This window comes from Herpailurus yagouaroundi, unplaced genomic scaffold (genome assembly GCF_014898765.1).
Source record: "Herpailurus yagouaroundi ecotype Mexico unplaced genomic scaffold, PumYag 140, whole genome shotgun sequence".
In the NCBI taxonomy this organism is placed as follows: Eukaryota; Metazoa; Chordata; class Mammalia; order Carnivora; family Felidae; genus Herpailurus; species Herpailurus yagouaroundi.
In genome coordinates, this window is record NW_024412395.1 from 26,724,760 (window position 1) to 26,745,218 (window position 20,459).

The 20,459-nt window shown below is 38.0% G+C and overlaps 1 protein-coding gene across 4 annotated transcripts in view; it reads left to right on the forward strand.

The window, feature by feature from the left end:
* Positions 1 to 20,459, forward strand: part of ARHGAP15 (Rho GTPase activating protein 15) — a 619,122-nt gene that overhangs the window by 415,476 nt on the left and 183,187 nt on the right. For all 4 annotated transcript variants that reach the window (XM_040474977.1, XM_040474975.1, XM_040474976.1 and 1 more), the window contains exon 11: positions 483 to 560. In XM_040474977.1, coding sequence (XP_040330911.1) covers positions 483 to 560 — 78 coding nt within the window. The remainder of the gene's footprint in view (positions 1 to 482; positions 561 to 20,459) is intronic.

Genomic DNA, 20,459 nt, shown 5'->3' on the forward strand with positions numbered 1-20,459 from the left:
GAATAGAATAGAATAGAATAGAATAGAATAGAATAGAATAGAATAGAACAGAATAGACTGGAGGGAGGGAAGGAGAAAGAGGAAGGGAGACTTCACAAATGCCTTGGGTTATTTTCTGTTCAAAAAAGAGCAATAATGTATATGTAAAGGTTCTTCTCCTGTCCGCCACTAGTTTAATTCGTGCCTTTTCCTGGGGAATGAACCTTAACTACAGTGTCAAATCCAATGCTACCTATTGGTCTTCTATGATTCAACTAGACTTAAATTTGTTGATGATTAACTATGACTGAATTTTATGATTAGTTTGTTGAAGTTAAACTATTAAGATTGCTTGGTGTAGAACAGAAATTTGTTTTCTCTGTGAGGAAGGGATATTTCGTGTTGATTTACTATTTCCTTCCTTCTCACATTTATTAATTTTTTTTCTTTTATCCTTTCAGTTCTTTTATGGACAAATATAAAACATGCCCTTTTATTTTCAGGTCTAGATGTTGATGGAATATACCGAGTTAGTGGCAATCTGGCGACAATACAGAAGTTAAGATTTATTGTCAACCAAGGTAAGTGATTTCTTCACTTCATTTTTCTCAGTAGTTTCATCTCTAACAATATTTCAGACTCTGTGCTGTATGTATTATGAATCTATAATGATAAACACTTTGAAGAGAACAAGAGAAAGTTGAGTAAGCAATTGTCACCAGAGAAATAAAAGATAGCCCGCTTACTTGGAGATTAATAGACAGAAAAACCAACTAACAGTTTACGTGAAATGAATAATTAGTGGAAAATGGCAAACTAAAAAAAAAAATAATAAAAGGGTAAAATAAAGAAAAGTAACCTAGCTTTGAAAAATGCTACTGGCATATAATAAACACTTAATCCATGTGGATAAGTACTTGGATAAATGAATGATGGGAACATCAAAGTCAAAATCATAGACGTTAGAAAAATATGTAATAGGTAAGTAAAAGAATTAAAAATTAGGAAATAGATGTATCATCAAAGAATTACAAATGGAAACAATAATGAGATACTACCAAACGCCTATCAGGATGGCCAAAGGCTAAAACGCTGGTAACACCAAGTGCTGACAAGGGTATGGAATCCCCATTCATTGCTAGTTGAAATGCAAAATGATACAGATACTTGGAAAGGCAGTTGGTAGGCTCTTAGGAAAATGTATTTATACAATACTATCCAGCAATCGTGCTCCTTGGTATTGACCCAAAAGAGTTCATAACTTGTGTTCACACAAAAGCCTGTGCACAAATATTTCCAACAGCTTTAGTCATAATTGATAAAACTTGAAAGCAGCCAAGATGTCCATAAATAGGTGAATGGGTAAACAAACTATGGTACATTCATATAATGGAATACTTTTTGGTGATAAGATGAAATGAGCTATCAAGTCTTGAAAAGACTTGGAGGACCTTTAAATGCATATTGCTAAGTGAAACAAGCCATTTTGCAAAGGCAGTCTACTGTACTACCCCAACTATATGACATTCTGGAAAAGGCGAAACTGTGGAGACCATAAAAGATCAGTGGTAGCAAAGGATGTAGACAGAGGGAGGGATGACTCATTGAACACAGGGGAGTTTTCGGGCCATGAAACAATTGTGTCTGATATTATAATGGCAGATACATGTCAGTATATATTTGTCAAATCTATATAATATACAATACTAAGAGTGAACCTTAATCTATAGACTGTACTTAATAATAATGTATCAATATTGGTTCAGCAATTGTAACAGATGTACCACACTAATGCAAATGTTAATAATAAGGGAATTGTGTGTTGGGGTGGAGGGTAGAGGGGTATATGGGAATTCTACATATCCCACTCAGATTTTCTGTAAACCTGAAACTTCTTTTAGAAAAAGCTATGAATTCTAAAAAATAAAAATAGGAAATGTTACAGGAAACAAGCAGACCCAAACATCGTAAGTTGGTTAAGAAAAGAAAAACTGGTCAAAAAATCTCTATACATCTTAAAAGTTAGGATTTGAATCATCTTTGTCTCTTCCCCCATTAACCAATAGTAGCCCTAGGGTGTGCATAAAGGGAGGTCTTAATTAATGCATGTTGAATAATGTTTGTGTATATGTGTGTGTTGCAAATAGGAGAAGTATTAATACAGAGAAGCATTAAATCCTCCAACAGTGTAATTTGGGTTGAACTGCACTTTTAAGAGTTGAATGCAATAGTTCTGGCCAGTGGACACATGATTCTTATTTCTGAGAATCTTTGTAACTGAGAATCTCCTCAGCTCTGTTTGCTCACTAATGTGAACCTTTGTGTTTCACAATTACTCTCCTTCTGGGGTGGGGGTGGGGGTAAAAAACCCCAAAAACAGAACTAAGCTTTACCTCATTTATTCATAGTGGCCCCATTGGACTGAACCAGAATGCCCCCTCTGTGAGTAAAAATTGGATAAAAAAGCCCTAGCCTCATTTTCGTTCCTGCTTATAACCAGCTAAAATCATTCTTTTAATATATTTCATACTGAAGCCATATCCTGATTGGGATTCTAGACAGCTGGGCAACACATTTCTTCTACAAAGAAGAAATCTCAAAACAGAAGCCATGCTAGAAACAAACACTAGTTGCATTTCCTGCCTTTTAAAAAAATTATGCTCAGCAGTTTGAAAAGGCAAAAAAAAAAAATCTGCAATGAAAATTTGAAATCTGTCCATCTCATCTTTTGCAATCCAGACTTCAGCGTCCTCTGAGGCTGTGTAGCTGCTCATGTTTCCATGAGAGTTGACAATGTAAAGCTGGACAGAGGCCTGAGTTGGTATCTGGTAGCACAGAATTGTCAGTAAACTGTCTCCCTGGTTTATAGCACTGTCACAATGCAGCATGCTCAACACAAATTATGCTACATTAGGACCTTTGATACTGGCGATTTCATCCAAGTTGTGTTGTGGAGGTTTTTGAATTAGATGATAAAAGAATGCATATACCGGTCTGCCTCAAAATTTTGTTAATCAGATTATCCTTTGAATGAAATCTCTGGAGCGACCCCATAACTTTGGTGCTAACGTCAGACCTTCCCATCTATATGCACACTGATCTCTGACAGCAGAGCTGACTTAGAAGAGAATCAGTGCTGGGTACAAAGAGGCTGACTATGTACATTGTAGCCTCCTTTCTGTGTGTGTGTGTGTGTGTGTGTGTGTGTGTGTGTGTGTGTGTGTGTGTATGCGTGTGTGTGGTGTGTGTGTGTGTGTGTGTGTGTGTGTGTGTGTGTGAGAGAGAGAGAGAGAGAGAGAGAGAGAGAGAGCAAGGAAATAAAGTGGCAATGAGTGATAGATAATTGCATGCAAAGTATAAAACGGTATGTGAAAGCAATGCATTCTTTTGTATTCAAAGATGGAACATACATGATTTTGGCATAGTCTCATTGTATTAACACCTTTTATTTCCTCCATGTTCACATTCCACAATGTTTCTTATTTAGATGGTTCTAAATATACATTTTAAAAAATGAACAAGTCCTACCCACCATTAGGCTAGACAAATGAAAACTGATTTGGGGGATTTTCAAGAACAGTTCAATTGCAATTTATGTATTTCACTAACTTTCATGAATGCTATAATCATCAGCAATTCTAAATACACCAGTTGAATGATTCAATTTGTTTTGGTTTTCTGTTTGACTCACTAAATCAGTAGGAATTGGATACCCTCATTATACTTCCAGATCAGATGGCATACAAGTTAAATTCAAAGTGATCGCTTTTGAAAAGCATGTTCTAATTATAACTAGTAATGTTGATAATAATAATAATAATTATTATTATTATTATTATAAAAGTAGCTAACATATTTTCATAATTTATTATATGCCAGGCACTGTAGTAAAGTGCTTTACTTATACCATTCAACTTAGTCCTTTCTACCATCCCACAGAATAGGAATTATTATTGTTCCCATTTTAAAGGTGAGGAAACTGAGGTTCAGAGATGTCAAATAATATCATAAGGTCATAGTTCAAGTAAGTGAAGGAGGTGGGACTAGATCCCTGGTCCCTATGACTCGGAGCCTATGCTGAAAACCACTACTGCCATTGAGCATTTCACATTCATTAATTGTTGATTATCTTCTTATAAAAGCGGATATCAGTCTTCATGCTACACGTCCTTGTTACTGACTTTCTGTTTACACCTGCTTTCCAGTATTTGTAAGTGACAGGTACTGCCATAGGACTTTGACTAAAATAGTTCAAGAAAGAAGGGTGATTCACTCAGTTGAGACTCTGACTCTTAATTCCGGCTTAGGTCACAATCTTGTAGTTCATGGGATCAAGCCCCGTCCAGGGCTCTGCACTGAAAGCGAGGGGCCTGCGTGAGATTCTCTCTCAATCTCTCTCTCTCTCTCTCTCTCTCTCTCTCTTTCTCTGTGCCTCCCCCGCTTCTGCCGTCTGTCTCTCTCTCTTTCTCTTTCTCTCTCTGTGCCTCCCCCGCTTGTGCCCTCTCTCTCTCTCTCTCTCTCTCTCTCTCAAAATAAACAAATAAACATTAAAAAAAATAAATAGTTCAAGAAAGACAAATGTCTAGGAAATTGCTGAACATCACAGTTATGAAGAAGCCTGGTATTGCCATTCTCTGTAGGGCTTTACATATCTGTGTTTGGACCAAGAAGCTACTTTAATCCAATATTCTGATGTTGCCTTCAGCAGTCATTGAGAACTCTCAATTTACTGGGCCATCGGTGCATGAATAAGCAGTGCTCTGCCTCGTTTGTTGTATTTGGTGACAGCTTTCAATGACATTTTGCTGATGCAACTCTTACACTCTATGAGAGCATCCCCCAAAGAAAACTGGTCCATGACCTTAGATGTCAGCCTGTCACCAGCCTGTGACACTGTGTTGATTCTTCAGAGTGATCTATAACCTGATGGTTTTCTTACATGGGGGTACTTTTGCAAAGGACCGACTTCAGCATTAAGAATGCTGCATAACTGACTTGAGAACTTTTGAAAGTGGGTCTTGGAAATCTCACTTGGTTGCATCCCCTCCTCCTGACATCAACATTCTGGTTTAAGCCGCCCATCTAGGCTGATTTCCCAAACTCCAAATTCAGCTCAGACGCTCTTTGGTACTACTTAGATATTCTCTTTCACTCTCTAAAAAAAGGGACAAGAAAGACTGGCATCCTTTTTGGAAAATATTGACTATGAAGCTTCCCAAGCCCATGAGCCAATGGGAGAACCACGAAGCACTGGGGGAAGAACTGAGTGGGAATTTTCCAGACTGGTGTTTCTTAGTACCCAGTAACAAATATTCTCTCTAACCATTTCTTTGAACTGGAGGAAGTTGCTTCCCACCAGGATTTTAGACATGTTTTCCATATATAGGAAAAAAATTTAAAGGAAGAATCTTAGGGACACCCTCCTTCACTTTTTCACACCCAGAGGAACAAAATATATAAATGCCATAAATCTACGTGGCCAAGAATCTTAATTGGGTGTGTGGGTGTGTGTATGTGTGTGTGTGTGCATATGATTGTGCGTGTGTGTTGTTTCAAATGGGAGACGGGTTTTTTTTTTCCCATTAATTTACAGTCTTGCACTTTGCATATCTTTATTCACCCAGATCTTATTGGCATAATAATCCAAATTAAACATTGGCTTAAAGAGATGAATTTGCTTATTTTGAACATGCTAAGAATAAGCTCCATTGAAAATAAACTATTAGAGAAACAATTTCATGTTACCAACTATATCTAAACTACTTTTATATAGATGTGTACCACAATGCCAAGCAAAGCATTAAGTTTAGAGCTACCCCATGCTTTTCATATTATTTGCAGCATCAAAAATTGAATAAAAGAGGAAACAGAGAAAGGAAGTGAACAATTGGCAGTTCTGTTCTTATAAAATAGCCCTTGTATCAAGTCCATTCACTTTTCTAGTAAGTGTGTTTAGATTGCCCTCTTATTATTTTTAAAACGAGGTATTTCCTTAAGCCTGCTTCGCTCTGACTGCCAACCACAGCAGCAACAAAACAAACTGTTACTTGCTTTATCCCATTCTGTAGGGTGGTTTTTCGGTAAGTCAAATCATTGATATTACACCTTTCTGGCCTCCATGTGACAAGATTATCTTTTAACAATGATTTATTTTTCCCATTAAAGCTGAAAAGATCACTTGATCATAAAAGGGCTAGTCCCTAACATCGTTCAGGGCTTTGGAAACTTTCTTAGACCTCATTTTTCAGCTACATTGAAGTCTGGGAGCTCAAAGACCGTTGATGGCGAAGCTTGTATTGCTTTCTAGCTGCTTAAAAAATGTACTGTCATTAGTAAATAATGCTGAACAGAAGTAAAAACAGTAAGCTCTTCCCATTCATGTATATTTATATAGTCTTTAGTCTTTACACAATATTATGTTTTAAAAGATGTTATTTTTAAGTAATCTCTACACCCAGTGTGAGGCTTGAACTCACAATTGCAAATCAAGAGTCACATGTTCTCCCAACTGAGTTAGGCACCCTAGTTTTTACACAATATTCTAATAACAACTTTATGAATACTTCTAGTATCTAAAATACACAAATTCGGGCTACTTATTTTAAAGCAAAATTATATCATCCATTTATAATGAGTTATATTTTATTATTTATTACCTGCCAAGCAATAACGAGCTGACCTAATGCTGTGGTGAGATAGAGGCAGAGACCAGCTAGTGGACAGAGAGCACCCGGTGAACATCAGTGGAACTGCTGCCTCTTGCTTCTGAGCTATTTGTTAGTCTAACGGAAACAGTTTTAACCCCTTTGAATCTCAAACTCTTCACTTCCAAAATGGGAATAATAAGGAAAATGCCAAGGGCTTTAAAAGCTCTGAATCAGCCAAGTGACATTCAGTGCTAACTTTAAGATGTTAGATGAAATCAGATCACTGCAACTTAGTTTTCTTAGGACAGTCATGATACTAAATATTAATAATCAAGTATGGTTTGGGACTTCCACCTGATTGGATTTTCTTTGATGGCATTAAGATTCTTTTTCTAGGAAGAAATATCAAGTAGAGAACAGCTTTGGAGACTCCCTGCCATCCATTGATTTGTCTCACTAGCCAGATTCATAGGACTTTTGGGTTCCTTGACACAAAAGAGAAATTTAGTTTTATTTTATCAATAGGCTCTGGGAATCACCAGATTCCAAAAGCGTAGCTTCAGATTCATGGGAGAGGTGAGTGAAGTCTACCAAAATTTTAGTTCTTAATTCTAATTATGGTTTTGCCACGTAGATTTGGCAATTGACGCCAGAAATTAAATCAGTCAGAGGTATGTAACTACCAATATCCGAGGATATTTATAAAAATCGGCCATCATAAATCACCATCATCACCAACAGAATTAAGTAGTAAAAATTAAAAACTAGTGGGGAAACACACCAAGCTTACTTCTGCTCTTAACTATACTTGATATCACTGGTTGCTGACACTGACTGTATTTCAGAATTGTATTAGTTTTCTACTGCTGCGTAACAATATTAATACCAACTTAGCTGCTTATAGCAGCACACATTTATTATCTCTCAGTTTGTGTGGGTCAGAAGTCTGGTCATGGATTAGCTGAATCCCCATAAGTTACTCTCAAGACGTTGGCCAGGGATGGGTCCTCACCCTGGAGGCTCAAGTGGGGACAGGTGGACTTTCCAATCTCACATGATTATTAGGATTTAGTTCCTTGTGGTTTGTTGGAATTAAGACCTCAACATTACTCAACTTTGGCTGTTGACCAAAGGCCTTGTGGACCTCCCCGTAGGCCATCACACAGCATGACAGCTTGTTTCATTGAAGCAGCAAAGGAGAGGCTAGTAGCTAAAGCAAAAGTTATAATCCTATGTAACATAATCATGAAGGTTATATATATCCCATCACCTTTGGTGCCTTCTGATAGAATCAAGTCACAGTTCCTATCCATACCCTAGGGGAGGGGATTACACAAGACATAAACACAAGGATCAGGGGATAATTGAGGGTCATATAAAGTTTTTCTACCCCAAGAATCAAGTAGGGAGCTTTGAAAAATAAAGATTTGGGAACCCAGTCATAAAAACCCTGGTATAAAAAGTCTGGGGTTGAAGCTATAGGTACTTTCTTTTAAAAGAAAACCTCCCTAGGTAAGTCAAGTGCATCGCCGTGTTTGGGAACCCCTGCACAACATCCTGCTCATTTTATTCTGGTTATCTAGTGGAGATGAGACCCACAAGCCATAAAATGTACAAGGTTTATATTTGAGTAAGGCAGAAATAGACTGTGAACTCTTTTTGTTAACATAATTTCTAAAGATGAGAGGTTTTCTTTTTGATTACTGATTGATTTAATGATGTTCACTAGCTTTTATGAACTCTGAGTTACAATTTAGAGTATAACTAAAAAATGGCACAGATGTCACATGTATGTTAGTAGTATGATTTAAATTACTGATCTATTTTTTACAACTACAACCGTTTTCCAATGTTGTAGATTCTAGAAAAAATCAAAAAGGAAAGATGTTTTCCCTAAGGATTTGCTTTAAAAATGAAGGAGTAGGGGCGCCTGGGTGGCACAGTCGGTTAAGCGTCCGACTTCAGCCAGGTCACGATCTCGCGGTCCGTGAGTTCGAGCCCCGCGTCAGGCTCTGGGCTGATGGCTCAGAGCCTGGAGCCTGTTTCCGATTCTGTGTCTCCCTCTCTCTCTGCCCCTCCCCCGTTCATGCTCTGTCTCTCTGTCCCAAAAATAAATAAACGTTGAAAAAAAAATTAAAAAAAAATAAAAATGAAGGAGTAAATAATATTTAAAAATGTAACTAAATGATGCCAATGCTAGCATTTAATTGAGAATCTACTGTATGGTGGGTATGGAAAATTAGACTTAGCTGTCATCCTCATAAAAGTTTGCAAGGTAGATAAACTTTATTTTCCACATGATTTACACAAGAAAATTGTAATTCAGAAAGATTAAGTAACTTTTCTAAGACCACAATATTAATATGTTTTGAAGCCAGACAGTGAATCCATTTTAAACTTACTCCAAAGAATGTATCGCTGAGTCCTGGATTCAATTTACCATGGGGGAGGGGGCAGAGAGACATGTTCTTCTTTTTAACATCAAAGAATCCAAACCACTTGTTCTCATTATAATACTATACTTTCTTGGTGTCCTGTCTGTGGAACTCTTTTATAAGAGAAGACTTCATTTAAAGGATCCTTTTAATAAATAACTCCTAACTGCCTCTGAGTTCATCAGGAGTAGGAAGTTCGATTCATCACTGTCTCCCCAATATAGCAAAGTGCCTAATACTGTATGGGGGCTAAATAGAGACCTGTTCCTATAAAATAAAATAAGAGAATGATGAACTTCTAATACAAACCCACTCTATGTCAATATATGTTGATACATTGTGTTACGTATTCTTGGGTGTTCCGTTCATTGTGTTCCATTTCTTGGGTGTCTCAGTAAAGAAAACTCAAGCTATGTTAGATTTTCTCCCAGACTGTTATAAACGAGCATTTAATTTTAGACTGGATAAAAGCATCATGGAACAGAAATGAAGAGTTTAGAACCCTGTATCCCCTTCTCCTACCTTCATATAACAAAGTTTGAGGAGATATGACTTACTCTTCCTTCACAAAGTATGTTGTTAGCGATTGGGCAAGTCAGGAATGATATTGGCAGCTGTGGTATAACTTGGCTTGCCAGCTTAGCTCTCCAAAATGTTGGGAATGAGCAGGTAGACAGAAAATCCGTATTGGATAATAGCAATGAAATGATCGCTCTTGTTAACGCCATGCTCTGAATTTTGAATTTTGAAAAAATGCTTTTGTTTTTGTTTTCACACAGGAAGTCCCTGTTGCTGGTAATTTCAGCTTCTGTGACTCACATATATTTATCTAGCACCTCTTTTCCAAGTTCTCTGTGTAGTTTAGAAGCATTTTCTAACAAAAGTGTGCTTTAGGAGAAAAAAAAAAGTATTCTTATCACCTCGAAGCTGCTTCTCAAAAAGGAAAAGTAACAGGTGCAAGGCCAAGAAGGAACTTTTTCAGGTTTCCATGCAAATCCTGAAGATAAGTGTCCAAAATGTACAAATGTGGGGTTTTGAAGCAATGCTCAAATGAAAATCAGAATGACTTAGAGACACGTAGATTTCCAAACACATTCTCTTTTATGCTCTCACATTCGTGGGCCCACTGGAGGCAGTGGCAGGTATCCCGTCAGCTTTCCTCTTTTCTGAGGGTCCCAAGCACATCAGGATCAATATGAAACTGAGAGGTCAACTCCGTAAAATATGATTTTAGTTTGTACATCATCCTTCCATTGACAGACACTTACAGAGCTCTTATTATGTGCCAGGCAGGCAACATGCAGGATTCTGGGACTTCAGCAGCAAACACAACACATGGACACAGAGCCTGTATTTCCATGGCTATTCTAATCCAATAGCCAAAAAGTCTGGTGATTTATTCAGTGTAAATTGGCAAGAAATACTAGGATCTGCAGGCTTCACAGATTCTTTTCTTCCCAGCTCTCTGATATCACCATGTACCTCTCTTTTGCCTCATTATCTTCTAACCACCCTGGTTTCCTTCCTCAGATACATCAAGCTCATATCCTTACTAAGACCTTGGCTTTTGCTCCTACCTACCTGATATGTGCTTCCTTCAGACCCTGACAGGGCTTTCTTTTTGACACTCAAGTCACCTCGTCAGTGAGACTGACACATCTGAAACACGTGCCTCTACCCTACCCACCCAGTCACTTGCCACTTCAGTGTCTTGTTTTATTTTCTTCAGAACATGTACTATCTGAAACTGCCTTGCTTCTTTGTCTGTTGCTTCAGTGCCTCCCTCCCTCCTCTCTACTGCACCTCTATGTGAGTAAGACCTTGCTTGTTTTGGGTCACCTAAGTATCCTCGGCTCTCATGGTACCTGGAACATATTGGTCTTTAGATAAATATTTATCGAATCTGAATGGATTCAATAAGAGAATGATTAATGAATAATGGTGGATGATCAGTGATGGTTGGAAGAAAATCTTTAGAATTTGACAGTTTCAATGAACAGTCCAATGACCCGTCTACTTGTCCTCACCTCCCACCTCTACTTGAAGTCACGATCTGACTGTCCAACACGGACCACACAGGAGAGGCTTGGCGAAAAGAGGAGGCAGCTGTGAAGCTGGAAGACCTGAGCCAGCCTGACAACCTGGTTCATTAGGCCAAGAAAGATGGTCTGAGGGAACAATGGATGACTCCCAAACCCCAGTGGTACTAAGACCGTGTTAACAGGACTGTCACCTGCTTATGTGAATTTCCAGTCTGATCCCTCTCAGTGCCACTGCTTGTTGCCAAAGCTCTTCCAGCTCCATATCAGTCTGCCTATGGGCACCTCAGGCTCAGATTGTGAGTGACTGCCCTGCTCTTGCTGTGACTCAAATAAAGTAACACAAACTGCAAAGTATATGAGAAGAATTAAGAAAGGAGCAAAATTCGTTTGAAGAATAAAATACAGCTTTAGGTTGCCGAAGGAAAACTTCAAGTAGGGATTTAGTAATTCAGCATTATTTGCTAAAAACTTACCATGAGCCAGGCTCCCTTCTAGGTACTGAGGAGAATTTGAGGGGATCAGGCTGTGGTGGAGTGTAATTTTAGTGCAATGAGATTGCTAATAAGCAAACACATGCGATGCTTATAAGTCATGTCAAGAATCAAGATAGTGAGGGGTGCCTGGGTGGCTCAGTCGATTAAGCATCCGACTTCAGCTCAGGTCATGATCCTCTGGTTTGTGGGTATGAGCCCTGTGTTGGGCTCTGTGCTGACAGATCAGAGCCTGGACCGGCTTCAGATTCTGTGTCTCCCCCTCTCTCTGCCCCTTTCCTGCTCACACTCTGTGTCTCTCTGTCTCTCAATAATAAATAAACGTTTTTAAAAAAAGAATCAAGATAGTGATGCAATAGAGAATAACTGGTGAAGATAAGAGGGAAGGTCGTTAGATTGGATGGTCTGGAAAGATCTCTTTGAAAAGGAGCCATCTGAGTGGAAACCTGATCTGATCGGAAGGAGAGAAGCATGCAAAGATGTGAGGGAAAGCAGAGCAGGCAGAGGGAAACTAGTGCCAGGGAACTAGGGCTTGTGTGAAATCAGGGCACAGAGGTCAGAGAAATGGGCAAAGCCAGTCCGGTGAGGCCCTTGTAAATGAAGATGAGAAGTTTTGCCTTTCATTCTAAGTCACTGTGGTGTAGGAGGGATAGTAATCAGGAAATGATCTGATATTATTTATGTGTTTGTCTTTAATCATTCTGGCTGCTATGAGAAGAATAAATTTCAGAGGGCAAGAGTAGAAGCAGGAAAACAGTTAGGAGGTTGTTACAATAGTTCAGTGAAGATATAATGGTAAATGATTTCTGTGAGGTAAACTGCATATCCCGATCTGTCTCATTTTCCGTGTGCCTCTTTGAACCATTCTTTTTTTAGGCAGTAAGGGGCAATGAGAACACTGGCTCAGGAGTTAGAAACCCAAGGTCAGTTTCCGTATGACCTCTTACTAGCTGTGTTGTCGTGCCCAAGTCATTACTCTCCCCAGGGCAATTTTCTTATCTTTAAAGGAAGATAGTCCATTCTCTTGAAATGAGGCGATCAACATGACACAATGACTACATTGCACTGGAAAATGCTACACCACATAGAAATGGAAGTTCTATTGAACTATGTCCCTGAGACCCATCCTAATGGAGACAACCATCGTAATCAAATGATATGTACAGGTTTTTTTAAGTAAAGAATATTTGATAAAGGACTAATCTTATATGTTCCTTGGATTATTTAAATATCACTCACATTTTCCCCGGATCACCCCAATTTAGAGGAATTCCTTTCAAATACTATGCTTGTACTTTCGACTACTCAATGCACAATAATCACATTATTATTACTATATAATCGATATATATTATTATTACATAATTATCATGAATATTATTATATATGTGTGTCATATAACATTAAATTAGGTACATAGCATATCTTCTCAACACACTGGACACTGCTAAAAAGCAGAGCTCATATTTTTTAAGACCTTCTGTCCTACATTACCTCAAAGAATATCATACACCCAATAGTCTCTACACGTTTTAATTAATTTATTGATTAGGTCCAAGGTTGAGCCATTTCCTTCAAAAAGGTGAGGCATTTTCTACATGCCAGACATGAGTCTCAGAAGGACTAGTTTACTAGGCATTGCTGAACTCTGTTTCCAAAACATTGGCAAGAATGCATAAATGCATAATATGTTAAGACTAGGTACTGGTCATTTTTATTATCTTTTTTTCTAAATTGTTTCCTCATTTCCTACAATTAGCACATAATTACTTTTGAAAAGACATTTGTTTTAGAGAACTAGGTGAATCTTCTTTAAGAGAAGGACAAGAGAAGGTTCAGTTCTCCAAAGCACTTTTAAGTGCTGACTCCCTAGATCTTTATAAGAAAGCTATCCACTTCATAGAAGAACACAAGTGCCTATGAGTTTAAATGAATAGCTGAAAGTTGCATTCGTTCATTCAGCGTATCTTTCAAGAAGGCACTATGTGTCTCGTGGTAATCTAGAAACAAGCTGGAACCAAAGCCTAGCTACTCTTTCAACAATTGTTCTCCATCTTGGGGACACTCAGGGTGAGCAGGGTATCCAATAGTCCGCTCAACATAATGTCTGTAAGATTCTAAAGGCCCCACTGGAATCATTTTGTTTAAATAGCAGTCTTTCTTGCTGTTTCACCATCTCGTGTTTGACGTTTCTCCAGATTGTTTGTCTTTTTGTGGCCTCCTCTCTCCCTGCTACATTTTTCCTTAGTGAGTGCGCTGCTGTCCCTTCTTATTAATCTGTTCCTTCCATGTTCTGACAGCCATCAAGTATTCCCTTACCTGTCTTTGCTCTTTCTTTGAACTCTGTTGGGATTCACTGTCCTATCAACCAGCGGGACTGGAGTAAGTATGTACATAATTATTTCATTGGTTTCAATGGAAGGAACAGCATATTTGTCTTTCTGAGTGAGAGGTACACCATTGCTGGTTTTGCTGATTGGGAAACAACACAAATCACATGATTCCTGGAATAAATCTCAATAGGAATTAGCTTCTTTCCTACTCTCTTCACATAGCATGTTATACCTGTGGTTTAATACTGATTTTCATCTATTTTGCACTGTATCTCACTCCCTTTCCCAACCATTAAGTGCTGGAAGGTGAAATGTACTTCACAGTTGCCTCTGGATTCGCCATCACATCCACTGTGTGCCAAGCGCCTCATAGGCCCTGTTATTTCAGCCGGGAGAAATGTGTGCCTCGGCAGCAGCATTATATGTTTTGCCCTCAGAGATCTAGGTGACTTGAAACTGGGTTCAGTTATCAATCAAAGAGTGCTTCTGAAGCTTCTCAGGTCAGTCTGTCCTTACACCTGACACCTTCAAATGTTGAGTCTTAACGAACCCACTTTCTCCATACTCAGACCTAAAGCACCCATGTTCTCCATTCCCCCTCTCCCTCTCCCTTTTCCCTTGCCTTCCACTGGACTTTATCACCCCCATCTACCAAGGGTCTTCTCTCAAGATGGCACTCTATTAATCTGAGTATATTAGATCATGCTCTCGTCTCATCCTGGGAAGTATAATGTAAGGGGCCTTCTATAATCAGAACAGTAGTGAGGATATCAAGTTTTTATATAAGACATTTCAAAAAGTAATGTTGACCCAGCTCAAATCACACCATTTGTCTAACTATAAAACTAGCCTTTGCCTGAAATTTTCTTTTTATGACTCAAGAAAATGTTGTATCTTTCATATGTTTATTCTCACTTCTGAATTAATGTAGCCTTCATGAATGCTAAAGCCAGGTATCTGCCCTCATTACTAATCTGATTTCCTAGGAATTCCTCCTAGTTAAAAAATTTTGGAAGATACAAAACATAAAAGGCCATATAAAGAACCACTAAAAGACTTGAAAAGCGAAGTATACTAGCTAGATAAATTCAAATCTCCAAATTACAAAAATGGAAATCCAAAAATGGAAAACATACTTCTAGATATCTTTATCTGTTTCTCAATTTATACCATCTTGTGTGTTTATAGAAGAATAATATTCAGGTACTATTCACTTCACTAGGATATGAAAAGAAAACGTTAACTACAGTGCAGCTTCCGGACTCAAAAGTCTGTAACTGGTATTAATGAACTTCTAAAATGCTAATTTTCTTGCTTACCCCAACAGAAAGACGCCTTAAAGCAAAATCTCTCATTTCTTATCTGCTAAAAGCAATGTGTTTGCATCCCTTACAAAATAAAATGGTTGAAATAGGGTTTTTGAATGGTTTAAAGTTTCAAGGACTTGTTCACAGTTATTCTTATAAAGAAAAGAAATTTGTAAAATCACATGCCTTAATGGTCCCTTTGCTAGAAAATGGAAAAATTCCCAAATATGTTCCACTGTAGGAAAATCAAAAATAACATGCAAACTACAAATATGTTGGCCAATTGAGAATATTTATTAACTAAATAATTTAATAATAAAGAAAATGCCTACTTGATTAATTGTTGCCGAGTAAAAATTACAATAAAACTGTCTTGATCAGTGCTTTGCAGAAGCGCCATTACTGTCTGTGCAGTTGTTTAACAAGGATTTAATTGGAAAGATAAGTGAATGCACATTTAAAAGTATTGTTAATTTGCTTTATAATCACCCCATCCTTCACAGTATTGACAGCACAAGGCACAAACCCCTTTCTGTTTTACAAGTATTATTTTCCATATGTGCACAATAAATTCTGAAGCAGTAATTGGAAATTTTATGGGTTCCAACATACCTAGTATAGTGGGTTTAGAGGTGCACTCTCCTTTATCAGAGGTAACCCAGTTCTAGTTGTTGGAAACAAGTGACAGATCTGATTTGTATATTTCCCCTACTCACTGCAGATCATAATCATATTTCGTCCACTTCTAGAAAAAGTTGCATCTTTTGTATTTTATGTCTTAGAAAAGGAGGATTGAGGGGCGCCTGGGTGGCGCAGTCGGTTAAGCGTCCGACTTCAGCCAGGTCACGATCTCGCGGTCTGTGAGTTCGAGCCCCGCGTCAGGCTCTGGGCTGATGGCTCAGAGCCTGGAGCCTGTTTCCGATTCTGTGTCTCCCTCTCTCTCTGCCCCTCCCCCGTTCATGCTCTGTCTCTCTCTGTCCCAAATATAAATAAACGTTGAAAAAAAAAAAAAAGAAAAGGAGGATTGAAAGGAGAAAAAAAAGTCTGGATTGCTGTCAATCTGTGACTGTGTTATTTTCTTTGAAAATGCACATGAACAGTGGAGGTTCTAGTGAAGGATGGTGTCTAGACTATACAGCAATACCAAAACACCTTTTTCTGAACATTTGTTAAACCTGAACCCATAAAAGGGTACAAGAAAAGAGGCAAAGAACATCTTTGATGCACCATCTCTCCTTCTGTAGCCACACATACATGCACACAGACACTCCCCTCACCTCATACACCCCTCAGAGTTTGGAATCATCTGGTCAAAGATTCAATCAGTATTGTTTTCAGAACAGAGTGAGTGTAATGCCCCAGATCCCTGAGAAACGGGAGGCCTGATGACCAGGATTCCAACGCCTACACCCAGAGAGCTTCTTTAATACAGAGAGTCTAAAACTGCTCTTGAAGCAAGGCATTTGCTTAGTCTTGCACGTGAGGAGAGACTGGAAAGACAGTGTTCAAGTGCATCATTTATTTGCTGATTCAGAAGGAGCCATCATGCCCAGGTTTCATTTCAAAAAAGAAAAAAAGAGGGAAAATATGAGGCTCATCTTGAAAATGGCTGTGAACTATAATTGAACCTATTTCAAAGGCAAGAACGGTTCCAATTGTCTGTTATCTCTCTGCTGTTAAAGGCTGCCCACCTGATTGTGAGGAGAGGAGAGAGTCCCCAGAGTGACTCACATGAGTTACATCAAAACCCTGAAAAGATACAGGGAGCATGCTTAATGTCCCCCTCGTCCGTCCATGCCCCTATCTTTCTAGAATTGGAAGAAATATCTTTAATTTCGGTTAACTGCAGATTTTTTGTTTGTTTCTGTAGACAGCAAACACTTCAATTATGAAAGCTTAGAAATTCTTTGGAAGAAAATGTTCATTAGAATCTTTTTTCATCATAAACCCCTTCGCCCTCTTGATAAAACATGTTGCCTCATATATTAACATGGGAAAATTAGTTTTATCTTTAATTTGGTTATGCCTCTCAGTCTATCTTTAATTTGGTTCTACCTCTAAGTGTCTAAACCTTTCACATTTACATTGACTTTTTATGCGTATAGAGTAAAATAGATACATATTGAGTTTCATATGTCTAGAGATTTTTCCAATAAATGCTAATAGTCAACCATTAATAACAACTCACTAGTCATGTGGCAACGTTTTTATTCTTTCCTGTATCTATCTAATATATATAATATATATGAAAAAAATAAAAAATAATCTTTAAAATCTTTAAAGTGTGTACCTGTGTGTCCATGTTCTCTCTCTGTGTGTGTGTGTGTGTATGTGTGTGTGTGTGTGTGTGTATTCTTCCATTGAGTTTCACTTTCCCTATATATATATATATATATATATATATATATATATGTACCTGTGTGTTGTGAAAATCATACGCAGCATACATACAGACACACTGTAAGGATTATTTTTACTTCTTTTTCAAATTTCCCAATCAGAGGCATGAATTTTTAAACCATTTTTTTCGGGTGAAAGTGTCTTTGGGACCAAGACCTTTACGTGCCCCACTTCAACTAGACAGAGCTGAGACTGGCGCAGTAACGAAATGTCCAGCTGTCCTTTAATTAACTGAAATGAGGAAAATGCGATGTTTTGATGAGAGAACCAGGATAATGGGAAGACTATATGTTTCTGTGCCTTCCTGCATATGACGGAGCCATGGGGTGCAGGAAAGAGAGGAGGCTTTTTTATGCTCCAGTAGGGGGAGCTTTGTTTTCCCCACTGTACAAACAGCATGGTGCATGTGTTTAAATACGCCATCCTAAAATGCAGACTTTTCATTTTCATTTTGCAAGTGGGAAATTTCACTATGTGATGGGCACATTACTCTTCTTAGCGACACATTTTGTGCAAACTCATTTGGGAAAGAATAGGAAATTTAGAATACTGCCTTCATATTTCTTCTGGAAATGTTAGCCTGAATCCATTATTTCCAAACCTGATGAGGATTACAGTTCATTTGTATTTCACAGCAACCCATATTGTATTCTGTTTTGTGAAGTAAATAAGAGATGATACTGTTCTAATAGTGCCTGTGTTTTGTTTTCCATATGAATAGTCTTATTCTGGGGGCAAGGGGGAAGGAAAAGGAAGCAGGGACTAGAGTACTTGATTTAGCCTTCTCTAGATGGAATGTGTTATTTTGACAAAGAAGTGCCCTGAATTATTTTATAAATAATCTAAACTGGAGGAGGTGGAACATAAACTCACTTAGGTCACTGAGTACATCCATATTCAAATGACAGTATAAAAAGCACTGCTCAGTAACACCCAAATCTATATCTCTTATTTAACTATGTTTAAAATACTCACGGACAAACCTGATTTGATGGCAGTGTAGGTGGATGCTTATGTGCTGATGAAGGAAATTCTTTACATATAAAATAATTTCCCACCATCACTTCAGTATGTCCGAAATGCCACAATTAGAAAATCAATTTATCTGGCCGGAAAACTTATCTGGAAATTTATCAGGAAATTTATCTGGCAGGAAAGGCAAATCATTTCACCTCTTATACTAAATATGGTTGATTGTTAGTAGCTGGTTAGATAGTTACGTCAAGACGGACACTGAAACATTGTTTTCAATAAGGGAGAGCGAGTTCTGTCATCCATTAGTGGCATAGGCACTATGCAATAGTGGCATAGCCATAGTGGCAATGGCATAGGCATTGTTGGGGGGAAAAGAAAAAGCTTCAATAGGCACATGCCACGTACTTTCTGTTTCTGGATTATGGTACAAGATAAATAAAATCTGACTATTAGAATGTAAGTATCATAGGAGGCTTACACATTAAGGAAATATGAGCACAAATCTGTTTGTCAGGAAGACCAGCATACAACCTAGCTTACCTCCAAGGGATACAGCAAAGAACAGGAAGTTTTGAAAGAGTCAGACAGAAGAGAAGCATATATTCTAAGGAATGAGGAACTCAGAAGGACTCTTAGGAAGTTCAAGAAAAAAAACTTTGACTCTGACAATGAGTTAGATTTTAAAAAGCCACATTTTGCTTAACCCTTTTACCAAGACTAGCTCTGTTTTACCCACAAGTTGAATTCTTCCCTCAGTGTAAGGAATGACTAGACTATTTTAGTTGACTCTTGTTAATTATGTGAACCATATATAATTGAGTTGATTCCCATTGGAATGACAAGAAGCCTAAAATAATCTTCTCCAAAAGAGATGTTAATGACTTCAGCTGATGACCATGAACACCACCTTTCTGTCCATCAAGGTATTGTCTCACTGTGCATAGAACTGCATTGAGAGAAAAGCAAATCGCCTTAAATAGAGAAAAACTAAAATGATACATCTAACCACAGTCTTGCCACTTTACTTTCACTTAGTTTGGGCTCAGATTGATGAGATTTATTTTTATTAAGACAAATTTTGAAAAAAATAGATGAAACCCACCATCTGCACCAAATCTCAATATTCAAGTTAGTTGTCTCTTGTCTTTTAATATGCTCTCAGCCAATTCCTTATATCAGCCAAAATATAATCCCCTTCATCACAGATTATAATGAGAGGTTTACTTTATTTGGTCTTTTGATATATGAGAAAGCAGAGGCTGAAAAAGTCAGCACTATTAAGGAAACAACATAGTAAATAAAAAGTACAGGTGAATCATATAGAACTCTTGATTTCAAAGGACAGAAAGCCAATCTAAATTGTCTTTAATTTTTTTTTTCATGTAAATCTGGAAATTTCAAGAAGCAGCCAATATTTAAGCTTCTCTAAATTCTGGGACATAAACAACCTCAGTTTCTCTTGAGCTGTCAGTTCTGTTCTGCTGCATGTTAGCTTCATTCTTAGTCTCCACATGGTGTAAAATGACTGCAGTATCTCTGGGTCAACATGGTCCCTGCTTCTAGTTCATCAGGAATCTCTTTTCCAACAGGCTTGGCTCCTAATGACCCAAATTCAGTCATTACCAATATCCCTGAATTAACCACTATGGCGAAGACAATATGATGAGCCGGTTGGCTGAGATGAAGGTCACATGCTCCATATTGGAGATGTAGGTAGAGTCCCATCCAGGGCACACAAATGGAGAGAGGAAGGAGAACACTCCCCTAAGAAAACTTGGCATGCTGTGTCCAGAAATAAGATGCTCTCTACAATGATTAAATGAACTTTTACAGTTAAGACAACGAATGCC